Source organism: Hirsutella rhossiliensis (assembly GCF_020360975.1).
Source record: "Hirsutella rhossiliensis strain HR02 chromosome Unknown scaffold00008, whole genome shotgun sequence".
NCBI lineage: Eukaryota > Fungi > Ascomycota > Sordariomycetes > Hypocreales > Ophiocordycipitaceae > Hirsutella > Hirsutella rhossiliensis.
The window spans coordinates 372,485-399,959 of NW_025408674.1; the positions used below are offsets into that span (position 1 = coordinate 372,485).

The 27,475-nt window shown below is 54.5% G+C and overlaps 8 protein-coding genes across 8 annotated transcripts; 4 read left to right on the plus strand and 4 right to left on the minus strand.

Annotated features, from left to right (window-relative positions):
* Window positions 1-219: 219 nt before the first annotated feature.
* On the minus strand, window positions 220-2,355 carry HRG_07289 (PIF1 protein; the record flags this gene model as incomplete). Its single annotated transcript, XM_044865760.1, has 5 exons — window positions 220-691; window positions 753-844; window positions 1,040-1,272; window positions 1,338-1,593; window positions 1,894-2,355. The coding sequence occupies 5 exons, from the start codon at window positions 2,353-2,355 to the stop codon at window positions 220-222; spliced, it is 1,515 nt and encodes a 504-aa protein (XP_044718724.1).
* Window positions 2,356-2,910: 555 nt separating this feature from the next.
* On the minus strand, window positions 2,911-3,540 carry HRG_07290 (uncharacterized protein; the record flags this gene model as incomplete). Its single annotated transcript, XM_044865761.1, has 2 exons — window positions 2,911-3,412; window positions 3,470-3,540. The coding sequence occupies 2 exons, from the start codon at window positions 3,538-3,540 to the stop codon at window positions 2,911-2,913; spliced, it is 573 nt and encodes a 190-aa protein (XP_044718725.1).
* A 5,325-nt stretch (window positions 3,541-8,865) lies between these two features.
* Window positions 8,866-10,893, plus strand: HRG_07291 (rasGEF domain-containing protein; the record flags this gene model as incomplete). Its single annotated transcript, XM_044865762.1, has 3 exons — window positions 8,866-9,304; window positions 9,352-10,715; window positions 10,768-10,893. The coding sequence occupies 3 exons, from the start codon at window positions 8,866-8,868 to the stop codon at window positions 10,891-10,893; spliced, it is 1,929 nt and encodes a 642-aa protein (XP_044718726.1).
* A 787-nt stretch (window positions 10,894-11,680) lies between these two features.
* HRG_07292 (RNA recognition motif domain-containing protein) lies at window positions 11,681-12,848 on the minus strand (the record flags this gene model as incomplete). The annotated part of the gene is made up of 6 exons (XM_044865763.1): window positions 11,681-11,713; window positions 11,780-11,945; window positions 12,000-12,091; window positions 12,147-12,236; window positions 12,296-12,386; window positions 12,448-12,848. The coding sequence occupies 6 exons, from the start codon at window positions 12,846-12,848 to the stop codon at window positions 11,681-11,683; spliced, it is 873 nt and encodes a 290-aa protein (XP_044718727.1).
* Window positions 12,849-16,487: 3,639 nt separating this feature from the next.
* Window positions 16,488-17,767, plus strand: HRG_07293 (uncharacterized protein; the record flags this gene model as incomplete). Its single annotated transcript, XM_044865764.1, has 2 exons — window positions 16,488-17,618; window positions 17,669-17,767. The coding sequence occupies 2 exons, from the start codon at window positions 16,488-16,490 to the stop codon at window positions 17,765-17,767; spliced, it is 1,230 nt and encodes a 409-aa protein (XP_044718728.1).
* A 1,747-nt stretch (window positions 17,768-19,514) lies between these two features.
* Window positions 19,515-21,066, plus strand: HRG_07294 (centromere DNA-binding protein complex CBF3 subunit; the record flags this gene model as incomplete). The annotated part of the gene is made up of 6 exons (XM_044865765.1): window positions 19,515-19,637; window positions 19,698-19,929; window positions 20,007-20,098; window positions 20,296-20,713; window positions 20,788-20,927; window positions 20,989-21,066. 6 exons carry the CDS (start codon window positions 19,515-19,517, stop codon window positions 21,064-21,066), a joined length of 1,083 nt encoding a protein of 360 aa, XP_044718729.1.
* Window positions 21,067-21,225: 159 nt separating this feature from the next.
* Window positions 21,226-21,732, plus strand: HRG_07295 (centromere DNA-binding protein complex CBF3 subunit; the record flags this gene model as incomplete). The annotated part of the gene is made up of 2 exons (XM_044865766.1): window positions 21,226-21,464; window positions 21,552-21,732. The coding sequence occupies 2 exons, from the start codon at window positions 21,226-21,228 to the stop codon at window positions 21,730-21,732; spliced, it is 420 nt and encodes a 139-aa protein (XP_044718730.1).
* Window positions 21,733-23,718: 1,986 nt separating this feature from the next.
* Window positions 23,719-25,555, minus strand: HRG_07296 (heat-labile enterotoxin alpha chain domain-containing protein; the record flags this gene model as incomplete). Its single annotated transcript, XM_044865767.1, has 4 exons — window positions 23,719-23,829; window positions 23,897-23,902; window positions 23,969-24,493; window positions 24,557-25,555. 4 exons carry the CDS (start codon window positions 25,553-25,555, stop codon window positions 23,719-23,721), a joined length of 1,641 nt encoding a protein of 546 aa, XP_044718731.1.
* Between the last annotated feature and the right edge of the window lie 1,920 nt (window positions 25,556-27,475).

Consider the following 27,475-nt stretch of genomic DNA (forward strand, 5'->3'; position numbering starts at 1 on the left):
CGTCGGAGTCGGCCATCGTCATTTCGACCTCGTCCTCCCGAAACCGGTCATCACCCTTCGCAACGCTGCGCGGCGATCGCTTTCCCAGGCGGCGGGCGTGCTTTGTATCCCTTGGATCATCCTCTCCTCTCCTTCGAGGCACTTACCTGCTGCGACTTGATAGCCTTGACCTGATCCTGCGGCGGTAGTGCGGCCCGGAAAATACCCGCCCTGGCATGCTTAACCGCCTCTCCCTCGTTCGATCAGCGCCGTGGCCTCGAGCTCGGCCGTCGAGCGCAGCGCCGATTGCTGAAACCGACAGAGCTGCTGTATCATTGCCATGAGCTCCGGCGACTTGGCCGTCACCTGATTCGCTCCCACTGCACCTCGGACGACGTCGATGAGCCGCGTTGCGTCTCCGATGCTGTTGGGCTGATATGTCGCTGCAGACTCCGCGCCCGCCTCGCCTGCTCCACCCTCCTCGACGTGTGCGACCGTCGGGTCGCCATCGCCGGACGAGGCTGCCCATTGCTTGGCGTCGCGTTTTGCGTCTTCGGCGGATCGTCGAAGCAGCTGCACGTTGTCGACCAGACATGATATTCTCGGGGCCATAGCGTCTCGAGCCCGCGCCCAGATGCTGTTGATCTCACCTGTTCCTTCGCCCAGGAAGGACTCCCACGGCACGAACAGCGCAAGATGCTGCACGGCTGCCCTTCAGGGGGTGGGTTAGCCTCTCCGATAATGCCCGCTGACAGAGCAGTTGCCATACACACCTCCGGTAGCACGACTCGTCATCGTAGGTGAAGTCCTTGCTCAGGTAGCCGTCGAGGCAGACGGTAGCGTGCTTGCCCGGCCGCCTGAGCACCTGAACCCAGCGTCGTCCCGGCGCCCATCCATCCTCGAAAGACATCTCCCCAAGCCGCCCAGCTCTCGTCGTTGCCGATGCGTTTCAGTCTGACGATCGATATGTAGTCATACAGGCATAGGCCTTTCAGCAGCTCTCCCGGTGCTGGTACGCCTCGACGTGGGAGATTCTCAGGCCTTCTTCTTCGACGACGACCGACTCATCCAAGGTGTCATCCGTAGCCGCAGCGCCACTGGCTTCTCGGAGATGCCGCCATCGCCGAAAGACTTCCCAGTACAGCAGAGAACAGTTCAGGTACGCCCACGCGCTGCTGTCGGTGAACTCGGCCGGATATCCGAGAAGGTGAGCGACGACCTCGACCTGTGATAGCGGACGCTCCGTGAACACGCGGTTCGCCACTCTCATCAGGAACTGTCGCGTCCTGTTCCCTTGACAGGGTCATCGGTGGCAGCGTCTCCGCCACCGTCCCGCCCTCCGTTTGCCGTGCCATCACCTGTTGAGGCGGCCAGGAGCTCGGCCGCGGCCGCCACACGCTTCCACACCGGGTCCTCCACCTTGGTCGCGTAGTTCGTGACATAATAGATGAGGGCCATTGTCTTGCGCTGCGTCGCAATGAAGGAAATATCATGGTTGTGCCGGAGCCCGACAGCAATAGCCTCGTTCCATCGATTGACCATGCTGTGTGTCCTCCGGATCTGCAGCACCCCGTCTGCCGTGAGGGCGGTCTTGTCGACTAACCTCCATGGCGCCTTGAACCGGCAGAGGTCCCCTTCCGCCCTCCTTTGCCCAAGGAATACTTCACACAGGTCGGGCTATGCGTGTGCACCTGCGTCGCGCCGGCACAGAAGTTGGCCTCCTCGATAAACGCGGCCGAGAACTGCGCGGCGTTGTCCAGCAGGGAACCAATACCGCCCGTCACAGATCGCTCCGCTTGCACGGCGCAAAACTTTCCTGGTCCAGATCCTGCCTTGCACGTCAACCCGGCCCCACTTGGCCATCAGAAGAGTACTTCAGGCTCCCGGTGGCACATCTTAGGTAGGCATTCTTACCTCTGAGAAGACGCTATCGATGTATCGGACGATTCGCTCGCGATACGCCGCCTGATCCTCCCCGTGGATGTCGGCAAGCATCGAGCTGAGATGCGCGTTCCCGTGCAGCCAGAGCAAGCCGTGAACATGAAGCGCCCCTCGTTCGTTCGTCTCCACGGCGCCATAGTACTTGCCGATGCGCCCGAATACCGACTCTTCACCGACCTTCACGTAATGATCGAAGAACAGCTTCATCTCGCGGTGGAAGAACACGGCCGAGCTCATGGGATCCGATATCGCCAGCCGTGCCCGCTTATACGCATCCCCAAGGCCTTCTAAGAACTCCTCGGCCGCGTCGGGATCGCGTGTGCGGTATGCCGCCAGTCGCAGCTTCACCGGGTTCGTAATGTCGTTCGGGTTGATGGTGAACCAGATGGCCGGCACGCCATATCCGACGATGAGCGACTGGATTTTCCGCCGCATATTGAGACGGACCTCTCGACATGGGCTGCCGGTGGCCGTAAAGCGAGAGGCTCCTGAGAAGCTCCTTCACGTCACCATCGGTCGTCTTACCCGAGCTCTCCAACTCGACCCTCGCCGCCGCTAGCCTTTCTGTGGTCATCGAACGCACGATGCGCTCTACCTTGCGGAAGTTCTTCCTCCCACACTCAACATGCTGACCCGGCGGTTCCTCGACCGCACCCCATGTTGAAGACGAGAAATGCGAAGATGTGGTGCAGTGCAAATCGACCACCATGGCGCCGGAGCACGATCTCGGCCCACGCCTGAAGGTTCAAGCTTCGAGACGATACGGGGTCTCCGCGGCCGCCTCTGCCTCGACAGCCCTGCCTCGCAAGTTGGCCGTGACCTTCCCGCGTCGACCATGGTCTCTTCAACCAGCCTTGGTCCCCAACGCCAAATGGGAACAGGGTCGGGAACGTCCTGGCAAAGAAGGACGCCTCAAAGGAATCGGTAAACTCACCCCGCGAAACCCGGATGTATGGCTCACAACCACCGTCGCCACGCCCCGAACCCCGGCTAGGGACCCGACCCACGCTCTCGGCCCGCACGGCCGTCGTCGGCACCTTCACCAACAGCGTCACAGGCAAACTGCAGCTTCTCCACGTCCGCGACGTCTGGCGGTCCGTCGAGCGCGAACATGCCAGAAGACGTCACCTCGTTGATCGCTGGAACGTTCTGGTCGGGGCAGGCGTCACTTCCATCGCGAACCGCGCCTTCTCCGTTGGGCCCGTGACCTTCACCCTGGCCGCCGGCTTCTTGTCCTTGGTTGAGCAGGGCGAAGAGCTCCTCGATCTCCACCGGCCCCTCCTCGTCCACGGCGCGTTCCGTGGGCGGCACAACGTGCGCCGTCCGCGCTTTCTCCCACCCAGACGGCTCGTTCCGCTCCATACGATCGCACACCGACGACGGTACCCCGTGTATCGAGTCTCCCAGACAGTGCTTGCAAAGGGGTGCGGGAGCACTTTGGGCCAGCTCCTGCACATTGTTCGGAAACACTGTGATGTGGCCCCTGACATGCCTCGGATACTTCACGCTCTGTCTCTGCCCGCCCGGAATGCTATATCTCGTGACAAACCCGTAACATGAGTTCAGCGAGATGAGCTTCTCTTCGACCGGCGTCAGTCCCTTGAGCTCATCGGGGAACATGTGCTCGCAGCCAAGGCGACTGTGAAGGTGGATCGCCGGCGACAGGCTCCTGCGCGCCAGGCATCGGCCACACTCGGCGCACACCGACACGGACTCGCCCTCAGGAAAGCAACTCCGGCATGAAAATGGTGAGCGGCCGCCCTTTGGTACGCAACTTGACAGCCAATGATCCCATGTAATCTCCTCAACTCTCTCTCGTACACTTGCGGTAGCACACCATGCAGGTCCGTATCGGCAACGTGCTCGCATCGTGGAACGCCTGATAGAAGTCTCGCACCGTCGACACCTTCCTCTCGAGCGGTATTGGCGTGCACCACGTCTGATCGTTAGACAATCTCTCCTTCAAGGCAAAGTCTTCCTCCAAAAAGCGCAGCACACTCGCCAGGTCTTCGGCCTGCAGCTCCCGTCTCCTATGCCTTCCGATTCCACTTCGGACCTGTTTTATCGGGCGCCCATCCCGGCTAGGAAGACGGGCTCTCTTCTCCCGCCTCCGGGACTGCCTCTGTCCGCGCAGCGAGCCGTCCGCTGCCTCTGCTGCGCCATCGTCCACACCCACCTGTGCCCTTGGCCGCCGAACCGGTCCCCGACGGAGCTTGGGCAAACCCCATGCAATCGATGCTGCAAATTGCGCCGTTCGTCTTAGGTCTTGGAAAGTCGTATCCTTGGGCTGGATAGGTCGGAGCGTCGGTCCCCTTTCGAACGAACACCCGGGACACCGCCGGTCGCCGCCTTATCTCCCTGCCCGTCACCTTCAGGACCCCTCTCCTGGGGCAAAACGGCCGATGAAGGGCGGACTGTCAGAGCCCACTGCCCCCTGGTCTCCACGTTCTGTAGGCAACACGAACCTCGGAAGCGGACTCGGTGACTGACGTTGCGCGGAATTTCCGCTGCTGACCAAATTACGGGACTTCCGTGCTCTGCTTGACCGCAAACCGCCTCGCGGCGGTCTTCTCGGCAGTGACTTTGCGATCGCCCTGCATGCTTTCTCCATGCGGTTTCTTCGACCGCAGACTGCTTAGGCTGAATCAGCCGGAACGTTAATGCTTCATTCGCCACTGATCTGTATCTCCCGAACCGCCCCAACCTTGTCTCCCGTGCTCCGTGCCCCTCTCGGAGTTGCCCTGTATCATCTCCGCACCCCGAAACAGGCACTCCCCGTTCCTACCCTCTTCTCCATCCTCGACTGACAACGAACAGGCTCCACGGTGAGCGGCCGCCTCGCCTAGCTTCCTGCAGGACTGTCCGCCATGCTACTGCCTCCTCGACGTCGACTAGCGTGGATTGGCAACAGGCTAGAAAGTTTTGGCTCCGGAGCACTTCCACTTGGATAATCTCGCTTCTTGGCGTACACTATTTCTTTCCGAGTGGAAGCTTCCTAACGATCACTACTCTCATGGCCGTGGCATTTCTTCCCTTATAATGCTTGCCTATGGTACCGAAGCGATGCAATACTACTACCCTTTGTAATCCCCATTTACCCTCCCTATGTGCGTCCACCGTCCCGACCCTCGGCTGGTCTCCACGTGCGACCTGCTACCCCAGCTTTGCCAAAGGCGGCCCTTCCATCGCCGTGCTCTCTTTGCGCACTCCAGCCAATCCCTGGCTACTGCCGACCTCCGGCACATGGGGTGGCCGCGCCAACCGCCCGCCGCACACTTCCAACCATACTCTCCGGCCCTTCCAACGCCGTCCCACCCACCTTGCGCATCAGTTGCTCCATCAATATCTGCCACTCCACCTCGTCGAGCAACAGCCAAAAGGCTGCCGGCGATAACATGTCCACGGTGTCCTCGTGCAACCGGACTACCCGGCTAGGTTTGCTCCTCGCCACCACCAACGTCGCATCAACGGCCTTCATGCTAAAGCGACAGCCAGGATCCCCCTGCCTGTCCTCTTGTAGTCGCTAGCCACCGGAGTCTCGACTTGCAAACCCTCTTGGAGAGTTCTCGTGACCAACTCGCATCCTCCTCCTCAGCTCGTCCCCTATATCCGACTTCACCGTGTCCCAATAGTGGACTCGACACGGTCGGCACCCGCCTCGCTCAGCCGCACGCAATGCCCATCCAACTACCGACGACCGTCAAAGGGACCCTGCAATACTACCATAACCTCTTTCTTTCCTTCACTCTCATTCGTTATTGTCGCCTTTGCTATCTACTCCATGCAACGATGACACCGAAGGGTACTGCTGGACTTTCTTTCTCCGCAGACTTACCCACACTAACCTTACCGTTCGCCGACCTCCAACTTCTCGCGACATAGCCATCACCCCTACTCAACTTCCAACCCCCGGCTCCCTACTTCACTCACGACCATAGAACCAGATGGTCGAGACTGTTCAAGAACCTCGCCAGCTCATTCCCGCATACCCCCGCTTCTAATCTATCACCTAGGTAGCATTCTCTGACTCTTAAGTCTCCCCGACCCTAGCCGCGAGCCCTCTTTCGAGCAGCAAGAAAACCTGCTTTATAGGATGCCCACCTCCACTCTGCGTAACCCCTCATTTACACTTCCACGGTGACTACATCTGCCATGTTCTCACGATGTCGGCCTCCCAGCTCAACGTCGATACCTCGTCCTCCCCGCGGCAACCTCTTGACAGCCAGAAAATGCTGGCGCCGACATGTCCATGATGGCCTTTGTCCAGCCCGGCTGCCCGTCTAGGTTCGCCTACCAGAATGAGCATCGTGTCAAAGGGCTCAACGCAGAAACCCTAGCGAGGGTCTTCCTTCCACGCCCTCATGGCTGTCGACTCCGGGTATGCAGCAATCCGGTCAGATACTGGCAATCCATCGACCTGCATCTTCTTCAGCCTTAATATTTCCATATACAACCAACAGATAATCTCCTCGGAATGGACCGAGCAATGGTTCTTCATGGTCGGCCGTGTTCATCCCTTTGCCCTGACGTGGGAAATCGAGCGACGTGATGGCTTGGAGTCGGACGATGATAACATCACAGAATACACCGTCCCCGCGCTTATAGTCCGCGATCACAGCTACCAACCGTGAGTCTATGCTCCAAATCTCTGTCGCCACTGCCCTCCCTGACGATATCCATAGAATTGTCACTCGCACCTCAGCTCGGTGGATACTTTCCCAACGATACAACCCATTGTCTCCTTCACGGGACCTGTCATCGGCTCCGGCCGCGACCTCCTGCATGGAAACTCGGCTGCGGCCCTGACGACACCCAGCTGAGCTGCTGCGGCTTTGTCCAGCTCTCCACCTTTATTTGTCCTGGGATTCCCGGCAAACCCCTTCAAGGGCTTTCGCCCTTCCAAGTTTTCGTCATCTTCCCATTCACGCTAATCCTTGACCTCCCTATGCAAGAAGATGACCGAGAGGCGCGACAGCCAGTTCCAGTCGAACGCTCTCTTCACCTGTACGGGCAAAATCGCCGGCTTACTGGATCACCAGATCATGAAACATGCCCCGGCTTTCGACCAAGACTATATCTTCATCGTCGTCCCCGACACGTGGACTTTCCACGACAAGGCCATGTCCGACCAGGCTTCTGCAACACAACTACTGCCGACGACACCCAAGAGCGCGGTCGGCAATCCCTCGGACTATAGCGTTGCGTTGGCCAGGTTTACCTCTACGAAGAAACCCAAGGCCGCCCAAAGCCCCGCCTCCCCCACGCCGCATGCTTCTGGCCCAGTCGATCCTTATGCTGGCATCAAGTCGGTCAATGCCCGATCCCTACCAAACCCCAACCAAGAGACCGCGACTTTCTCCCGAAACTTCCACCATAATCACAGACTGTGACGGTCAAGACTCCCAAATCCGATACCTCCTCCTTTCTGTCCCCGGAAGACCCCGCAGAGTCAGAGACGGACACCGAACAGGTCAATCACCAAGACACATCCGCCTCTGGCTCTATCAGACCTCCCGCGTCGATATCTTCCCGACCACTGCGCGCCCGACGTCCGCCCAAGAATATTCTCTAAACTTTAAAGCTTCAAACGAAACAATACAACATGACAACATGTCTCATCATCCTCAAAATCAACTGCCAAAGGCTCGAATAGCACATTCTCTTCTCTTCTTGTTCTCCTTTTCATGAAGACGATCAAGTCAAAACTTCCCCAATATACTCCTTATTCTGTTTATACCTACGACTTATACCGGTAGCACATGTAAATTTTCCGAGCCTTCCACTCGCCCAGACATGCATTACCCACTCACATCTCTCTTCAACCCTGCCGTCTCTCCACGCCCTTTGAGTTTGCGCCTTTTTAAACCAAAATTTCCTCCAGCGGCCTAGCCTGCCTTCCCGACGCTCTGTCTCGGTTTCACTCACGATAATGCTCTACGTCTCTCGCCGTGTCTCGTATCTCGACCTCACTCTTCTTCCTGTCTCCTATCTACTGTCGCCAACTCTCTCTTCTGTAGCCAACTCTTCTCCGGTTCTCTTGTCGCCAAATTTCGTTCCGAAAGGCTTCTTTGCGCGAGCCGCGGCTGGCGAGCCTTCCTCTCGTTTTACGTTCCATAACCGCACAACGGGTAAAGTACGTCGATTCTAAGCAATGTAATTGGCCAATTTCGCACCGGTCCAGGGTAGTCATCTCCTCTTAATTATTGACATCAAGTACTTGACAACTTGACACTCTTGCAACTTGATTGATTGACGACAGCTATTAAACTTGACTTGAGAACTTGACTTGATGGGAAGTCAAACTTGATTGAGACTTGTCAAGTTCGAGCTTGATTGTTAGCCACACTGATTCTGTCCAACACTCGCACTGACTATTCGACAATTTTCGCGACTCTGGAGTATCCCTTTTTCACATATCCATCAATGGTCACATCAACGTGTTTTACATATGCTCCTAATTTCACTGGGCTGTTCATTAAGGCACTCCCTATCCGAGAATATATTTTTTAACACTCAGATGCGTGTATCTTGTGGAAAACTCTGGTATGTGGAGAGCTAAGACTTTGGCGAAATCATCATCCCAGCCACTCTTCCACCCTATAGCCTACGAACCGTAGAGAAATTCCGTTCAAATTGTGTATGATTCTATTGAGCGTGGCGTAATGCTTTCCTCGGCCAGGTTTTATCTTTCTATCGTGTTGTAGGACACGCGTTGTGTTCATCTTGACTCACGCCCAAAATCATTGACGTCGAAGCCACGATAAGTTCCTCTCGCATCTAGGCTCTTTCATCGGCAGGCTGAACCTGCAGTCGCATTCGCGGCCCGAGCTCGCACTCGCCATCAAATTATCAGCCACGTCAGGTGGGGAGCTCTTGGCCGTCATTGACAGTGTCTGCGCATACAACAGCTCGAGCCTCAACGCCCTCGGTCATGTCCGGGTGGCCATGTTTGAGCGGATCAAGACCATGGTGCTGTCCGCCCGCGACATTTTGGGTCACTCGACCACGGAGGATGGCTCGGACCTCATCATGCCCAACGACAACGCTACGCTGCTCATGGCGGCCACAGGCTGCGTGCGGGCCGCCGGTGAATGCGTTGCCCAGGCCAAGGCGGCCGTCGAGAGGGTGGGGAACTTCGAGTTTGAGCTGGGCGAGAACACCCTGGGAATCGATTTGAGCGTCCTCGATGCCGTCATGCAGGAGCGAACCAGGACCCCGTCGGTCACGGGCCGGTCCGATGCCACCAGCCCTGCCGAGTCTTGCAACGCTGCTGAGCCGCCGCAGCCGAGGCGGCGGACACTCGGCGCGGTCGACAAGCCGCTGCCTCGGGTTCCCAAGCGCAGCCTCCCCACGGAGCAGCATCATCCGCCGAGCCGCGCTCCCGGTTCTTCCCGGCGGCGTCGGTTCACGATAACAACGTTTCGAGCGCAGCGTCGTCCATCTCGTCGGCCCGACCCGCCCCCGGTCCTCGGACTGCGGGCTCCACCGCTCCCTATCCCGCCGATCGCATGTCGGGCGCTGATGCCTTGAGGAGCGAGCAAGAAATGCACTCGCGATTCGATGTCCTCGCGGCCTCGAGTGCTGGGAGCACCGCGACGTACCTGAGCCGAGACTCGAAAGCCAGTCTTGTCTTGCAGACGTCGACGAGGGCCACCACGCCGGATCATGGCCTGGGGCCGCGCAGCCAGCCGTCCATGTCGGAACTGAGCATGACGGGCAGCTTCTCGCAAGCCGAAGAGGCCGATGATGTCGAAACAAGGCTCGTCGAGAGAACCTATGCGCACGAACTGATGTTCAACAAGGAGGGCCAGGTCACCGGCGGCTCCTTGCCAGCGCTGGTTGAGCGGCTCACTACCCACGAGTCCACGCCCGATGCTGCCTTTGTCTCCACCTTTTACCTCACCTTTCGGCTCTTCTGCACGCCGGTCAAGCTGACACAGACCCTCATCGAACGCTTCGAATACGTGGGCGAATCCCCTCACATGTCGGCACCCGTCCGCCTCCGAGTGTACAACGCCTTCAAGGGCTGGCTCGAGTCTCACTGGAGGGAGCAGACCGACCGGGCGGCGCTGAAACTCATCATTTCTTTTGCCGAGGAGAGACTTGGCGCCGTGCTCCCTACGGCCGGGCCCCGGCTCCTCGAGCTGGCCAAGCGAGTTTCCGAACATGGCTTGCTGGTACCCCGGCTGGTGTCGTCGATGGGCAAGACAAACACGGCCATTGCCCAGTATGTGCCCGCGGACACGCCGCTACCCCAGCCGGTCATCTCCAAAAGCCAGCTGCACACGCTGAACTCCTTCAAGGCGGGGGGCAGCACGCCGACTCTACTGGACTTTGAGCCCCTGGAGCTGGCCCGCCAGCTGATTATCAGGCAGATGGCCATATTCTGCTCCATTCTGCCGGAAGAGCTGCTTGCCTCACAGTGGATGAAGAACGGCGGAGCCGAAGCGCGGAACGTCAAAGCCATGTCGTCTCTGTCGACGGACCTGTCCAACCTGGTGGCCGAGACGATTCTCCAGCACCACGAGATCAAGAAGCGCGCGGCCGTCATTAAGCAGTGGATCAAGATTGCCCACCACTGCCTGGAGCTCCACAACTACGACGGCCTGATAGCCATAGTCTGCAGCCTCAACAGCAGCACCATCAGCCGCCTGCGCAAGACTTGGGATTCCATCTCGTTCAAGCATAAGGAGATGCTGCGTGCCATGCAGGAAATCGTTGAGCCGTCGCAGAACCACAAGGTGCTGCGGACGCGGCTGCACGACCACGTCCCGCCATGCCTCCCTTCTCGGCATGTACTTGACCGACCTGACTTTTGTCGACATCGGCAACCCTGCCACCAAGCAGATGTTGCTGGGCACCGAGCCCGATGACGCGGGCGCTGGCGGCTTAACCGTTGTCAACTTTGACAAGCACTGCCGAACCGCCAAGATTATCGGGGAGCTTCAGGATTCCAAATCTCCTACCGGCTGATGGAGGTGCCCGATATGCAGGACTGGCTTGGTGCGCAGATCCGGCGGGTTCGCGACGGCGACCAAGGAAACGGGCAAGTCACGTACTATCGCAAGAGCTTGCTTTTGGAGCCGCGCGAGTCGGCTCACCGCCGAGAAAATGAGCCACCGATGCCCATTTCGACGGGATCAGGGGCTTCGTGTGCGGGTCTGTTTGCGTGGATGTCCTGCGATCGAGGTGGCCAGACCCCTACTCCGGCTTGAGGACAAACCGAAGTCCCCCGTCTCGCGAAGGAGCGAGCAAAAGTGGGCATAAACGTGGATAAAGGGACTTTTTGAAGGTCGAGTATCATACGATCAGATATTATGTTAATCGCTCTCTCCCCGGTTGCCTCCTTTCTCGTCCAAACAGCCCCTTTTATATCCCTCCAAGCTTCTCCCAAGTTGATATCCCGTTTTCAGGTATAGTATACATTCTATCAGGAAGAGGGCACTTCTTGCCACTTACTGAAGGCCACGTAAGTCATCTACGTCAGCAAACATCAGCTCCATCTCCCCGATCAAATAGCTCTTCTAGCTATGAGATCGATAGTTCAGTCTCTCGAGGTCCCCGAGCCAGTAATAGCTATGCCGGACTCCTCAAAGGGTCCCCGTTCGAATAGGAGATCCCCCGGACCCCTCAGTGGTCCAGGAAAAAGAAAGAACAGTCTGCAGACTTCCCTTCTTACCTGGTTCCAAGCTGTATTACCTAGAGAGATCTAGAGACGTCAACTCGTTCGGACCTTCTTCTCGACAGATTTTATAGAATCTTAGTCTACGAAATAAGATGGTGCGCGCTCCTGCTGAAAGATTTAGCCGTCTTTTTTTATCAATCGTGCGATAGTATGGCGCGGCCACTGGGCACTTACCTTGTACTCTGTGACTCGAGTCTGGCGGCGTTGGGCCGTTATACGCCTGAGTTCTCTTTGGGCAGGAGTTTCGGCGTAGCGAACGCTGATCCGACGCTGACCGGGCCCCACGAGAGTACCATGGAATTCACGAATAACTTCGTCGGAGACTTCACGACTGTCGAAGCTAAGATACTGTTAGCTTAAGTGACTTCGCGGCGACTAGGGGGGCGATACTTACGAAACGAACCCGTCGCCACGGCAATCCCCTCGACTATCGCGGAGGATATTGCAGGAAACACAAGTATATCCCGGGAAGAAGCCGGCAAGCTCCTACCTTTAATTAGAACTGCATTGGGGTTTTAGTTGCGCGTATACAAATACTCACAGCCTCAGTCAATTGCCGGGGGAGATTAAAGATATAAAGAGTTGTAGACGTAGGGTCGCCCTTCGCTTGATGACGCGAGTTGAACGATTCCTATCCATTATACGTCGTTAAATACTTGTGCGGTCTTTCTAACGTAGTAGCAAACTTACGCATGCAAATCCGACCTTATAGCCCATACGATAAAATGCCCGGATACATTCTTCGGCACTTCGGACCTCATAAAACTTGGCAAAGCCGCAGCTAAGCTCTATTAGCATTGGATTCTAAAGATTGACGCCGGCGGCAGCGCTGGGACACAAACCCTAAGCAAGCTCCAGTGATTCTATCAGTATATACTTTAATGGACTCAATGGACCCGAAACGCAGGGCGAACTTCTCAAGAAGCTTATCGTCCGTCGTAGGATGCAAGCCCTGGATGTAAACATTGCGGTTGTGGGGAAGTCGGTCGCCCAAGATTTGCTCCAGGCCTTGTCTCTGTTCCGAAGGGGCATAGTCAGACGATATAGCTTTTGGGATGGTTGGCTCCATTTGAATTATATCATCCAAACGCCCATGAGGAGTAGTAGAGGCAGTCGTTTCGTCCAAGTCTTCGTGACGCTTGCCGAGGCTGACCTGTGGAGTAGTTGACTTTGTGAATTGGGTTGAGGCAATACTACTATCACTCAGGATAGTCGGGGACACTCGAGCCTGTAAAATCGACATGGCGACTATGTTTATGGCCGAGGGCATTGCCACCTACCTGAGGGGCCTCTAATAAAGGGCGTCCGTTCATGTTTCCTTGGGTGACATTGGCGCTGAATGAAAGTAGTAGCAGAGGGGAATCTCGCAAGGGTTGAAATTGGAAGGAAAGGGTCAGGACGTGAATTGAGGTCTGTCTGTTCTATCTAAGAAGGTGCAAGGATCGTCCCTTATTTATAACTAAGGGTAGAAGAGTTAAAAGGGGAAAAGGGGGCATACGGCTGAAAGTGTGTCAAGTGCAAAGGGTACGTATCAAAAGTGCAACAGGCAACGAACGTTGCTATGCTGGTGGAGGCACGAATGTTAACTGTTGTCGCACCATCGCGCCTGGAATAGCCTGAGTGAGTGGCAGTGACGATCGTCTTTCCGACAACCTGATGCTAATAATCTTAATTCTACCTCAGAAGGGAGCTTGATTATGCTAAGCGAGGCCAACCAACTATTTAATCCCAGTTACCTGTGTTAGCTACAGCAAGAATAGACGATGCTGGCAAAGTGTCTTGGTTTGTTTCTGAATCATGCTCATCAAACATGTCGCTAACACCATAACGTAGGTGCTTCACCACCTTAGTGAGCCACCCCAACCCCACCCACTTTCCCGCCAGACCTAAATTCCGTGTCCCATATCACGCCCGTGTCATGTATCACAGCTCCTGAAACCTCACTGCTGCGCCGCGGCTCCGCTGCGGCTTCGCCGCAATGAGCGAGGTATATATTGTTGCACGAATGTGCATCGATCCTTTTCTTTCTTTTGTTCGTCAGATAATTCTCATCAATTGACTGATGCCACTCAGATCGCTTGGCCCAACTGCTGTCACGTGCGAGGTGTGGGACATAAGTGATTTACCCGTGATCTGCCGGATCCCGTGACTCGCCGGACTTCAACCCAGATATACGACCACACCAATCGCCTGCTAAAGCGTGGGCTGTTCTGTTAGACTTATGTGGGTACCGGCCAGGGACGTAGGGTTTGCATTGGGACCGGTTGCGAAGGCAGCAGCGCAGAAGGCCACCAAGGCAGGGAATCCCTTTATCGTCATATGCCTCGATTCATCTCGCGAAGGAGAGATCAAAAGTGGGCATTAAAGTGAATAAAGGGACTTTTCGTAGGTAGATTCCCAGATGATCTGATAGTCTGTGATGTGCATGTGTTGATTGCTCTGCCCCCGTTGCCCTTTTTCCGTCCAAACAGCGCCTTTTGTATCTGTCGGCTAGTATAGGCACCGCTGTTAGTAGGTGTAACGGGGTGGCCTCGAGTACGCACAGAGAGGGTCCGAAGGAAGGATATAATATTCTACAAAGGGGAAAAGGAAGAGTGTGCGGGTGCCGCACCCGGAGGTGCGGACCCCGCCTATATATATAACGTAATCTGTGGGAATGGTATTAGTCTAACGTAATCTACCCCCTACTCGTACAGACCCCCCACTCGGACAGAAATTCTCCACCGACCGCACCGTACAACTACACAATGTTTGCGTCACAACAACCTTCAGTTTTGCGCAAAGAACGGCTCCTCCGCGTCGTCAGGGCTTATCAACAGGCTCAATTCGAAACTATCCGAAAGGACGCAATCGCGCACTTTACGACGTCCTTCCATCCACAAAATATGATCGATTGCGCGGTGTATTACCCTGGCACGACACGCAGATGAATAGCGAAGGCATCGAAAGAGATGTCTCTTGTACAGTAGATCTTGTCATGGGTGAGTGAGGGATGCTGCCGACGGTAGCTTACACTCGCCGGACGACCAATCTATCCTTTCAGAGCGAGGTAAGATCCTGTCGGCGAGAACTGGATGCGCATTTCGTTGGCCGTCACGACTAAACCAAGGCGCAGCACTCTCGCCGATACGATCACCAACGTGCCAAATGCGAGGACCCGCAAAAAGATTCAACAATGGTACGATCGACTCGCGGCGACGAAACAAAAGTGGGGGGATTCTTGACGAGGATGTCTATAATTTTAAAGAGACCCGTGCTCAAATGGTTGTCATTGTAACGGCAACAGTCCCTACCAGGTCTGACCAGCAAGGCTTGCCTCAACCCACGCATTCTAGAAATCGCGAATAGGTTACTATACTCGAGTCTGCTGGTTGCTAAGACGGGCTTTACCAGCCAAGGTTATCTTCCAAGGCAAGCTACGCCAAGCAAGTCGGTATGAAACAGGAGTAACCCAACACTGGCATATCAGTGTTAATGAGAGAAGCTGGACTTCCGATGACTTTGCCATAGATTGGTTAAAGAAGTATCTGGTCCAAATAAACGCCGCCGCATGGTTCGTACACATCCGCATCATATTCTCGACGGGCATGGCTGTCACGTCGCGCCGGCTTTGGCAAGTCGACACATCCCATCGTAGTACTCCATATACCAGCAGACTTCTCAGACGTTTTCACCCTTCTAGTACCCTCTTCACATAGGGTATTTTCGTCGAGATCCGTCATATGACTTCATGTTATTTAGAGGCTCGCCGTCAAGCAATCTCGCCGTCAGATATCCGAAGAAATTTTGTGACCACGAGCGAATTGAAGAGCGAGTCAAGCGATGGAAAGAAAAGGACAGGAGAAGCGGGCCGAGCCACGGCGAGAAGACGAGGAGTGGGTCAACGACAGATAGAAGAGGAGGGGCCAAGGGCCCCAAGATAGCGTGCGCCACACAGACTTAGGAAATCCAGGTCCTTCAACCAACTTCCCGTACGTGTAATGGATAGTCCGAAATTGATTTACTTGCCTCTAGCAATAAATTGTCTTCCATGTGCGCAGTTTGTTGTCGTGGTGAGGTGCGAGTAGCATTGGTGGGGAATTTCTGTCCGAGTGGGGGGTCTGTACGGGTAGGGGGTAGATTACGTTATTGCACTCACCTAGCTAGCTTACGTACACAGTCACGTGTACGGCTGAGTACGGCTGAGGCCACAAAGCTAGCTTCGTGACTTCCTCTCCCTTGTAGATAGACAATCCTCATTGCATAACACGACACACCGGTATACCCTGTTTGTTACGTGCACGAAACCTACCGACACTGATCAGTGATTGACAATGGTCAGTCACAGATAAGCAAGGTAGAAGAGGCAGATACGCAATCTTCGAATGTGCTACAGATCTTTGCCCCCGCGGCCCTGTTCTGTACACCCAGAAAAGATTATCTGTGCTAAGAACAAGGTATCTCCGCTGGTTTCTCCTGCCGAGAGATTCCTTCCAAGCTATCCCTTGATCCTGTCTTCGCCCTCGAACGAGGGAAGAGCGACGTCAAGTCGATAGTGCGTCAGCAACGCATCACCCGACAAGAAGAAGGCATATCCGCTGGTCCAACCTGCCGAGAGACTCCTTCTCACCCTTGTCATACCACAAAAATCTCGATCCCTTTAATGGCAAGATCGAGCACCACTGCTGCCGACATGACACACAGCCCCTCCGCTCCGACTGCCCCCCAGACGACTCTGTCAGATCCGACAAACCCCCGAACTGTCCCTTTAACAACAGACAATATAGCAATTATACAACTATTTAAGAACACAGCTATCAAGCCAAACTTCTATAAATATGTTGACATTGCTTTTTGGGAAAAAGACGTTAAAAAGGACGAACCGAACGAGAAAGCCGTCACAATGCATGTTGCTAAGATGATATCATTTTGCGAATCCGAATATGGTATATATCTACATGGCCTTGACATGCTGGACACCTTCCAACGGATCTTCGAATGTTGGAATGAACACACATGGAAGAAAGCCCATCGGGAATACAAGAGAGCGTTACGGAACCTCCTTAGAAGGCGCGGCGTTTACACAGGCAACGACAATAGTCCCCTTGCAGTCCGATTCGCCTCACTGCAGACTGTTGACAACCTACCGACCTGGCCTGACCGGGAGTACCACGAAATGGTATTTGACAAAGCAGGAACAATGCCCTTATACCTCAAGGAAGATACCATGATGGAAATCCACCAAGAGTATGAGTACATGGAAAGATTAATGGAGGATGCAAAGATTGCAGCTAAAGCCGCCGCTAAAGCCGCTATCGAAGCACATACTGTTAATCCCTCGCTTGCTTATAACCCTGCTACTACCCGCACGACCACGATCACAGCTCTACCGCCCGCAACCTCGAACCCGCCGCCCGCTATTCCAAGTCCACCAGTCACCCCAAGTCTCCAGCCCACAACCCCAAGTCCGCTAGTTGCTCCGCCTGCAACTCTGAGCCCGCCCGCCACCCCGAGCAGCTCCCCCATCAGCCCTCACAGCAATAGTCCCAGCAGCTACAAATCATCAGAAGAAAGCTCCGAGGATATTGCTTCGAACCCCACACCCACGAAGCCGCTGCTACAGCAGCTTCCCCAACTTCCTCACCAGCACGCCATTCCCAAGCTCCCGCTTCCTCAACAGCGCAAACGGCATCCCCCAAAGCCAGCCATATGCCGCCGCTGTAAATCACACTTCAAGTGTCGAAGCGCACTCTTTCGCCACCTCAACGAAAGATGTCACCACATAAAGCGCACACAGACTTCCTCCCAGACTATTATGCCACGAGCCAGGCATACACCCAAGCAGGCCAATTGCTGGCACTGCAAATCTCACTTCGACTCCCGAGGCGCACTCTTTCGTCATCTGGGCAAAGGACATTGCCACGAGAAGCCTATTCTGGCCTTCCCCCAAACCACCACCCAGGAGGAGACCCCTACCCAAAAGGAAGAAGAGGCACCGCCAAGAACAACTCGTTACGATCTTAACGAACAACCTGTCGTTAGAACCCTAACGGAGCCTCAAGGACCTCTGACACCCCGCAAGAGAGGACGCCCACCTGGATCCAAGAACAAGCCAAAGGAATGGTTCCCTCAGTCGAAAGCCCTTTCTCCCTCACAGTCATTACATACGACCTATTCAACTAGGCCCTTCTTATTGACATTGTTTGTTAGTATGACCTACCTGACTAGGTCATTTTCCCTTCGTTCATTACAGCAACCACAACTACAAAAGAAGAATTGCCAGTGTGGGAAGAATTCGTTACAGTCTTAACAAAACTACTTCATTAAGATCCTAACGGAGCCCTGGTCAAGAACCCCTCTTTCCTCACGGTCGTTACACCTTCTTGCCCCGGTCACTACAGCAGCCGCAACCACAAAAAGAAAAGTTGCCAGTGTGGGAATGGTATTAGTCTATTGCACTCACCTAGCTAGCTTACGTACACAGTCACGTGTACGGCTGAGTACGGCTGAGGCCACAAAGCTAGCTTCGTGACTTCCTCTCCCTTGTAGATAGACAATCCTCATTGCATAACACGACACACCGGTATACCCTGTTTGTTACGTGCACGAGACCTACCAACATAATCCACCCCCTTCCCGGTCAGACCCCCTACTCGGTCAGAAAAATCCCCCACCGCCGCGACCCACACTTATGGCAAGACAAACCGAGCACAATAACCACGACATATTTACTCCAAGAGACAAGTAACTCGATTTAGGACTATCTATTACACGTACGGGCAGTGTGTTCAAAAGACCTAAATTTACTACACCGTGGTGGTGCACGCTGTCTTGGGACACTTAGCTTCTCTTCTATCTGTCGTTGGACCCGCTCCTCTTCTTCCCGCCGTCGCTTGGCCCGCTCATCTTCCTTTGCTCTCTGTTTCTTGACCCGCTCCTCTTCCTTTTCTCGCCGTAGCTTGAACCATTCCTCGTTCTCTTGTCGCCGTCGCTCGGCCCGCTCTTCTTCTTCTTGTCGTCGCTTGGCCCGCTCCTCGTCCTTCTCTCGCCGGCGCTTGGTCCTCTCCTCTTCCTCCACTCTCCGTCGCTTAACCCGCTCTTCTTCTTCTTCTCTCCGTCGCTTTATCCTAGCCGTGCCCTCTGCAACCGATAGAGTACCGCCGTCGCCAATGTATTCACGGCGCTTTTCTTTTCTCTGCTTTCGCCGCTGGTTTTCTGACCGAAGTTGCCGGTTTTCGTCGGCAAGGAGGGTCGCGCCATGCATGGCCATTTGACATCCTTTGATAAGCTGGTTGATAGATTGTGAGACTGGCGAGTCTGGATTTTGTGGCCGGCGTTGAAGAAGGCTTTCGGCGTGAGTGATAAGCTGGTTGACGTTATACGGAGTCTTGGCTGCTTCCAGGCTCTTGTTGGGGCTTGGGGTATTCTTGTCGCCGTGATCGTTACCAACTTTGTCAACCTGAACTTGTAACCGCGATAATACCTTGTTTGGGTCGAACGGAAGAGGCCTGTTGCCATAAATCCGCTTCGGATATTCGACGGCGAAAGTGCTTGTCGGCGAGCCTCTAAGTATATAGGAAGGAAGTCCTGCTTGTCGATATGATGGATCCCAGCGAGCATTTTCTCTTGAACCTTCCGGCCATATATTGGTGTCACAGGTCCCGGGGCCGGCCGACCGGTCATCCGGTAATCGGATTACCGCCCCGCCCCATGCAAAACCATGTCGTTTTCCAAGGCCCGGCCCTGCGGGGCTGGCGTTTTCTTAGTCGGATTACCGCCATCGGACGGCAAAATCGAAGGTCCACGCCCGCGGGCCCTGCGCGAGACCTTCGATTTCGGTCTCGCTCACGCGCGTTGCGCTCCACCTCCTCCTCCCACCTCCTCCTCCACCTCCTCCATTGCCCCCGTCGCGACGGCGACCGCCTGCACCATGTCAAACGCGATAGAGGATCCCCGGGTCAGGGCGGCCATTGAGCACTACCTGTTAGATCTGGAGAACACCCAGCCGAAGAATACGAAGCGAAATTATCGTCCCAAGCAGGAAGAATGGAAGGCAAGCCCGCATGCGCGCCCTGCAATCTTCATGTAGATCCATGCATTGACCGCCTCACAGGAGTGGTGTCAAGCCAACTGGCCTGCGATCCCGGACGTTTGGCCGGCCTCGGTACCACAGGGCCAACAGCTACCGGGAGACCTGGTCGATGAAGGAAAGCTCTTGCTCTTCATGAAGGAGGTAGTGGCATCACGTCCTCCAAAGAAAGGAAAGAGGGTCGCCGATGAAAGAAAACGACACCTCGAGGCTCAGGAAGCCAAGAGGGCCGTGAAAAGACGCAGAGCACCATCAGGTAACAGATGTTGATCACGGGATGTGGTCGTCGGACTGAGCCAGCCCATCATACTAACACCCAGCTTCCCCCAGCAGATACCATCGTTGTAGGCGGCGGAGGTAGCGAATACGAGTCAGACTCCGACTTGGAGTTGTATGAGTCCACGCTCAAACTACAGTATAATACTGTACGGGGCTACGTCTCGGCCATACAGAAGCTTTACGACGAGCAGAAGAGCCGGGAGTCAATCCTGCGGCCCGGCCACAGGGAGTGGCACTGAAGGCGCTCAAACGCAGCATTCTTGCAACGACTTGGAGCCGGAAGAGGAAGGAATACATGGACAGGGGAGTTGGAACTCTGAGAGATGTGTATGCGCCGGCGCAGATACCCGACCACACCAACGTGGCATGGTCCGAGAGGAGAGAGATCGCCTGCGCCCTGAGGACGCAGGTGGACTTTCTGCTCGGGAACCACATGCTGCTGCGGTCCGGCAACCGCCTGCCGATGGAGTTGGCAGACTGCTTTCCCCTGGACTTACCCAACGAGGGCTTCAAGGCCCAGGGGTATACCACGAAGGCGCTGGTTGTCGTGATGAACTGTGGGAAGACCAACCAGCACGGCCGCATGGAGTATGGATCTGCTCTGCGGCATCGAGATCCCAGGTCTTGTCTCATCGGCGCCCTCGCGTTCTGGCTTTTCTGGCGCTGGCAGGTAGAAAAGGCGGAAAGGTTTCCCGTCTTCCAAAGAAGCGAAGACTGGTATGAAACGAAGGTGCTCCGCCGATCGGCGAAAGAGCCTCAAGGTAAGCGTGATGGCATTCACCGGAATCCCATAACTCAGAGGGTGCATCGACCCTTTCACTCACCGAATATACAGCTCCGTTGTCGGGCCAGACTGCCCGAGAATGGACGTCCAGGTTCTACAAGAAGGCCGGCATCAAGGTCTCCAAGGTCAGCCACGCGCCTAGAGTGGCCGCGACGCAAAACGCCGACATGGCCGGAGTGGATGAAGGCCAGGCATGTCATCTGCCCTAGGCAAGCCGCCAACCCCTGGCCTGGGCTGACCGGAACTATACAGATCCGCCGAGCCGGTCGTTGGAATAACGGAGACCAGATGACCGGCTGCTATCTGACTTCCTGCCTTTCGAATTCATGAGGGCCGTGGCCGACTTTGACCCTGAATGGTCGGGGTCTTATTTCGTGCCCCGGCCAACGTAAGGCCGCCTGTGGTGCTACTCGTGCAGGTCTGGCCTCAACTCGACAAATGGAAAGAGGCCCACAGTAGCCCTTTCTCAGATCTGGGGTGGAGCAGAACATGGCCGCCGGCGCCTTCTTGGAACTCCTGGAGTGGCTTCGAGAGGTGCTCCTGCAGGACGCTGTCTTCCTTCGCGAGTCCTACCCCGACCATCCTATCTTCCAGGATCCGGTCTTCTCTTGCCCCGAGTTTGAAGCGTTCGCCAGCAAAGTTCAAGACACATGCACACGGGACCACGAAGACAGCCATACCACGGTCATTCAAAAGCGATGCCGGTGGTTGCGGAGAAGCTGCGCACAGTACTGACTCAACAGGTCGCAGCCGAGCAGTTAGCTGAGCGAAGACATCTAGACCTTTTGGGGGCTTCTTACGAACTATGCACAAAGTTGGATGAGTTTGCGCAGGCGACCTACACCGTCACCTTCAGCCCCGGCCAAGGTGCTGCAGGTCAACATGCGGAGATCGCGGGAGCTCATCAACAGAGGCGCCGCGCTCCACGAGAGACGGTCCTCAGGTCGAGATAGGCCCTTCGCAAGCGGGCGGTCCGACATACGCTCCGCTCTCTAGAGCAGCAGCAGGGAATGGTGCAAGCGGGCCAGGCAAGCCCCAGGGAAGAGCGCATGGCGAGCCGCCTGGGCCGCGCGAACATCCGAGCTTCAAGCTCCCCGTTCTGTCAAATCTGTACAGGAGCTGCTGCGTCTCTGGCGGCAGGGCTGGGGCGAAATGCCTTCTGTGGATTCTCTTGAGCGAGACTGGGGTGCTCGATGGCGGCCATCTGCAGAGAAGAATTACCTTTCCACGCGCAAGATCATCGTCGATGAGGTTCGGAGGCGGGCCCAGTCGGACGGCTTAACTGAAGATATCGTGGCGAGGCAAATGGACGAAGAACGTGGACCCAGCTCTTTGGATAAGTTGTTCAAGGCCATCCGAAAGGACAGGCAAGGCGAAAAGGGACACAAACGTGCGTCGGGGCAATTCAACGTCGGTGGTAGCGAAAAGTCGATGGAGCAGTGATTTTGAACACCCGTCTGATAGAATGACGAGGACCTTGGCGGCGAAAGTGCCCCAGGCCGTCAGGGGCTGCGTCGCTACAGTCAGCGGTAGTGGCCTGTAGACAGGGTATGCATCCGCTAAGCGCCGCTGTAGCTCCAGTGCGTCAAGGCTAGAAAATGCTTCAAATCACCGCAACCTCGCAACCGACAGGATGTAGGACCTTAGACAGGGTGCATTCTGATCGCACAAACGCAGGCTATCCAGTCGAACTGGTTTTCTCGTCGTCGGTCCCGGCTTTCGCGCTTTATGGCGCTCCGAAGATGACATCAACCCGGCAGAGGTGATGTCAAGGGCAAGCGGGTAATCGGCGGTAATCTGCGGGGTAATCCGCTGACCGCCCACCAAAGCCGGACCTGTGACATCCACTTGATGTGCCAGTGTAACAGTGCAACATCGTTTAAGCATGAAATCATCCTTAAGACATTCATCAAAGAATAGCGACCTAATTCGGTCCCGTAAGGTATCTGAAGTGATCGTACGTGCTTGACGAAGAAGTCCCCAGTCTTTGATCGATCGATAGAGACTGGCGCGGCTTACTTGAAGCTGATGATGCTCGAGAAGATGCGTACGGATTGTATTAATAGAGGATCCATCATTCCATCTCGATGCAAGCCGGTGATTTCCTCCTGAACTGTGGAAAGATCAATTCGTGGTCGAGGCATATTTGTTTAACTGAGTAAAGCGCTATTCGGGCTCAATGATATCGTAGAAGGGAGAAAAGCACTGAAAATGTGTACCAATGCGCAGAGCGAACGCTTACTTTCCTTTCTTTCAATGCCCTATGCTAATAGAAGAGTATCGGTATATACAAGTTACCCAGTTGCACTTAGACCCGATCGGGTAATCTAACCCCGGGGTGCCCACAGCCCAAAATGCGTTTTGAGACAGTCTGGCCTACAGTCGCCCGTAGTGAGGCGAGGATGATGGGCCGCAAGCCAGGACGCGTAGCGGCGGAAGAACGGGTGGGTGACGGTGGGAAGAGAAAACAGGAGATTTATAGATCGGCGGGGATATTACGGGCTGGGCCGTCATCTGCGGGGTCATCTCTCACGAAGAGAGGATGCAAGTGGGCATTGATTGTGTAACAATAGGGGTGATGTGTTGTATTTTCTTGTGTCTGTGTGCTTTTTCAATGCCCTCTTCTAGGCTCCCTATTTATATCCCCTTCTCAGTTGTATAGGTACAATATCTAGGGGGCTGGGTTCCTTTCCCCAGCCCCCCCTTTGCATAGTGACTTTCCCTTGTCGCCGAGGGCTCTTTCAGCTTCCCCCGTATATGCAGTCTCTCTACAGCCTATGTGGCTGCCTAATGCGGTCTCCTAATAGTCTTCTGCAGCCACAGAACTCTCTGCAGGCTGCCTTTCGTCTAGCCCGTCGGGGCCCTTAGCTGTATACCCCTTATGGTCACCCCGAGCTCAAGATCTCAGACGTGCTTCGCGACATCATCCGCCGATCACGCACCCAAAGGCCCCTGCGATATCCGCCTGATAGCTAAGCTAAGCTAGCCTACCTCCTTAAGCTGGTCACATAGCATGGTTATAACATCAGTCAAATCTGGTGGGGCAATGCTTCCCAAAACAGAGTCGATAATTTTTCTCCCGTTGGAACCAGGCTAGAGTTGCCAGCCGTATCAGCATGCCGCCGGCAATCAGACTCGTCTAGTAATAGTGAGAACTTACTGGTGACTAGATTTGCCAGGTTTATCAGCATTGTCACTGGAGTCAAACTCGTCGGTCATGGGTAAAACTTACATTTTTATTGACCTCATTCATGAAACTTTGAAGACCTTGTATTACCTGTGCAGGCAGCTTCTGAAATGCCATCGCGATATCCTGTGTGGCGTTATTTTTGAGGATGTTAAAACCGTTTTCAAAAGCCCCAGGGATTTCACCTAGTCCTTCCCCGAGGTCGGTTAAAGACTTCCCAAAAGCGTCGAAATTTTCCGGGTCTACGATGTCATTAGCACCGCTTGCCACCGCCGCAGGAATTTGTTTCATCGCTGTTACGAGGTCGCCAGTAGACTTCTTAAAAGCGTCGAGATTTTCCGCGCTTACGAGGCGTTGTAGACTGCTTTTTATTGCCTCCGGCATTTCACCAAGTGCTCTCCAGAAGTCGCCAGCAGACTGCATAAAAGCGTCGCTATTTTCCTTGCTGAATAACTTCATAAACGAATTGAAAGCCAATACTGGAGCCTCTACAAAGAGACGTTCATACCAGGGCTTCCGCGGCTTCGACTCCGGCGGAGGCGGCGGAGGCGGCGGCTCTTGCTGCACCACCTGAGAGCCGATTAGCATACCGCCGATAATCAAATTTATTGTTAACCACGGGCAGGAACATACCAAAGGTTTATTTGAAAAACATTGAACAGCCGCTACAGCGAGGTTCAATGTGGTAGCGCCCCTGCGATATCCGCCTGATATCCTGCCGCCACCAGTGGCGGGCTTGGACTTCGGCCCCGTCCCCGGGGGCTTCGGCTCCGTCCCCGGGGGCTTCGGCTCCGTCCCCGGGGGCTTTGGATGCGTCGAACATACTTGTCCACGTTTGCACAACTGTCCCCCTTGCGTTGAGGTATCTGATACTTCGAACGGAAAGTTTTTGGTCCATCCTATCTCTTTGTTTGTCTGCAGCCGAATCTTTTTGGCTTCATTCACCAACGAGCCCTGGTGAGATTTCCATGGCTCGGTTTCCACGGCTAGCTGTCCTGCATGGGGACCATCGGGGAATGTTAAATGGCTGGGAAAACCTGCCAGCTGAGGCGCCGTGACAGGTTTCATGGTGTCGAACCTTCGGTCATAGTTCTGATTTCTCTGCCACTTGAAGTCTTCGACGTTGCCCTTGAAGTTCTTCGGTACAACAGCGTATTCTACTATCTGATTCTTGTAGACTCCTCCAAGAAATGAAACTTCTTTCTCGTGTCGTAATCCTGGGGGATATCCAGCTCCAAGACTTGACGCGACGTCAATAGCATTAGGTGAAGGCCGTATTCTGTATAATGTGCCCTCTTTTCCCTCTGAAAACCCGAGTGAAACTTTGGGGTCGTAGGAAGTCGAAGTATACATGGAACCGAAGCCTGAGCTACTACTACCCGTATTTTGATACAAGGAAAATTTGTTGTTACGGATGACGTTTTTCCCGGTTTCGCCAAGACCAAATGGGGGGTTGTCGTAATTCGCTCCCCAAGGCCGAAATCCACCTCTCTTTTGCACTTCGTTCCAGCCCATAGCGTCGAAACGGTAAAGATTGACAGGTTCATTGATAGGTTGGCCAGAAGTAAGGGTAATGCAGAGAACAAGGGGTATTAATATAGCGAATAATGCATTTTGCATATTGGTGAGCATAGTCGTTTATTGATCGTGAGATGTTCGAGAGTTCTGAATCGGCTGCGTTGCATGTGTCTTCCAAGGTAGTGAATCATTGATTCCGACGGCTAGGAAAAGGCGCTTGCAAAAGAAACTATACAAGAGGGAGAAATGCAAGCTATTTATCTATAAAATAGAGGCCGGCTGATCTATGGCACAGCCGCCTCTTCTGTTTGATCCCTTGTTTAGGTAGGATTTGAAGCCTGTTGAGACAGTGGCAGCCGAAGCAGGGAAACATCCAAATCCAGGTCAGATTCGAGGCGCAGTTGTTCGCTAGGAAGGTGGAATAACCAAGCAAAAAAGCTAGACCAAAAGTGGCGGAAGCTCTGCGTCATATCGCGCTGAAACCTGGGGAAGAATTCATGCATATTGACAAGTTGGGGTGTGTCAGCTATCACGGCCTGAGGATAGGGTTAGCTTGCGGTTTATCCTAAACATGCATGAAATGCAAGACACACCAAGTCCTCCCTCAGTCCTAGCAATTCTTCCCCCAAAACTAGTATAGTGGATACACCCAGCTACGCCTCCGTGGCTATGATTTCAGCATTAGATAACAAAAACATGAGGCCGCTCAATCGGGCGGGTCGAAGTCCTTAACTTCGTACGCGTTCCCCAATTCATGCAATTCAGCTGCGTTCGCGGCTGAACCTGACGGGAAACAACGTATACTGTGGGTAGGCACCTGCGGCAGCTGCTGCAATGAGACGGTACTAGGGTTAACCTGTGATGTTGTATTCGTCTTGATTCTCTATCTAAGGAGGCAGAGGCCAGCGTGGAGAAAGGGGGCACGCTGCCCTCAGCCGCACACGTGACCGTACGGGTCACGTGCCAACCATGGTTGGTCACACCACTAGATAGATACATTCCTACACAGGCAACTCTTCTTTTGCTGTGAGAAGCACAGCAACACCTTGAACGGGTCTAAAGGATAGTAGCGTTAAGGCCGTGAAGGAATGTGCCGTGAGGGCGTGTGTCATTATTGCCAAAAAGTGGGTCCGACGTCTTGTTCTTAGCTGTAGATATCTGGGAAGAAGTGAAGGGTCTTCCTGATAGGAGCAATCATTTGATCATAGGTATAAGGAGCGGTTAGGAACGTTGTACGTATCCTTCGACTCGAATTGTCAGACTATTGGTATCGATGAAGCGTTCCAGGGCTCGGTTTGGTGATGCTTTCGTCATTGCATCTGCTGGGTTGTCTGCGCCGTTGATCCAACGAATATCTGTTATCTCTCTCTCTCGTATGACTGGCGAAGGGCCATGATATCAATCATCAATCGTTTTTCCTTCGTCGTACCGAGCTTGACTAGGCATTCGTAGAGAGTACGAATCCGTACAGACGATGAGAGGGATAGGAGGAAGGTTGAGTCGTTCCGTAATTATCTTCATAGTCATCGCAAGGAGATGCCTATGTCGAATCCGTTGGCCATACCGTAGATCTCTGATGCTAGGACGCTACGGGTAACACGTTTGCACTTTGTTGAACTCCAGTGTACGATGTTACCACTAATCTCGAACTGTTTTTCTTTGTGGTTTGTCTCGTTAACGAGGGTAATGACGAATCCTAGTTGGGAGGATAAGTCCTTGTTGTTTGCGAAAGAACCATCGGTGAAAACCATCAGCTTTGCAGTAGCTAGATCAATTGGTTTGTACGTGAGGCCACGTAGTTGGTGATCCATTTGCCATTGCAGTCGCTTGTTCAAAATTGCGTAATCTTTATCCTCAGGGTCTGTACTTGGGCGGCGACTGAAACATCGAAAGAAGCTTCCGGTTGAGCAATTGAAGCAATGTATGAGGCTCGCGCTCGTTCCTCAACGTAGCGCTGGTGACGATCAATTGCTTTAGGGTCAATGGTGGTCATTTTGCTGCTTGTCCCTTCTGTTGAAGTAAAGGGATCCTTTC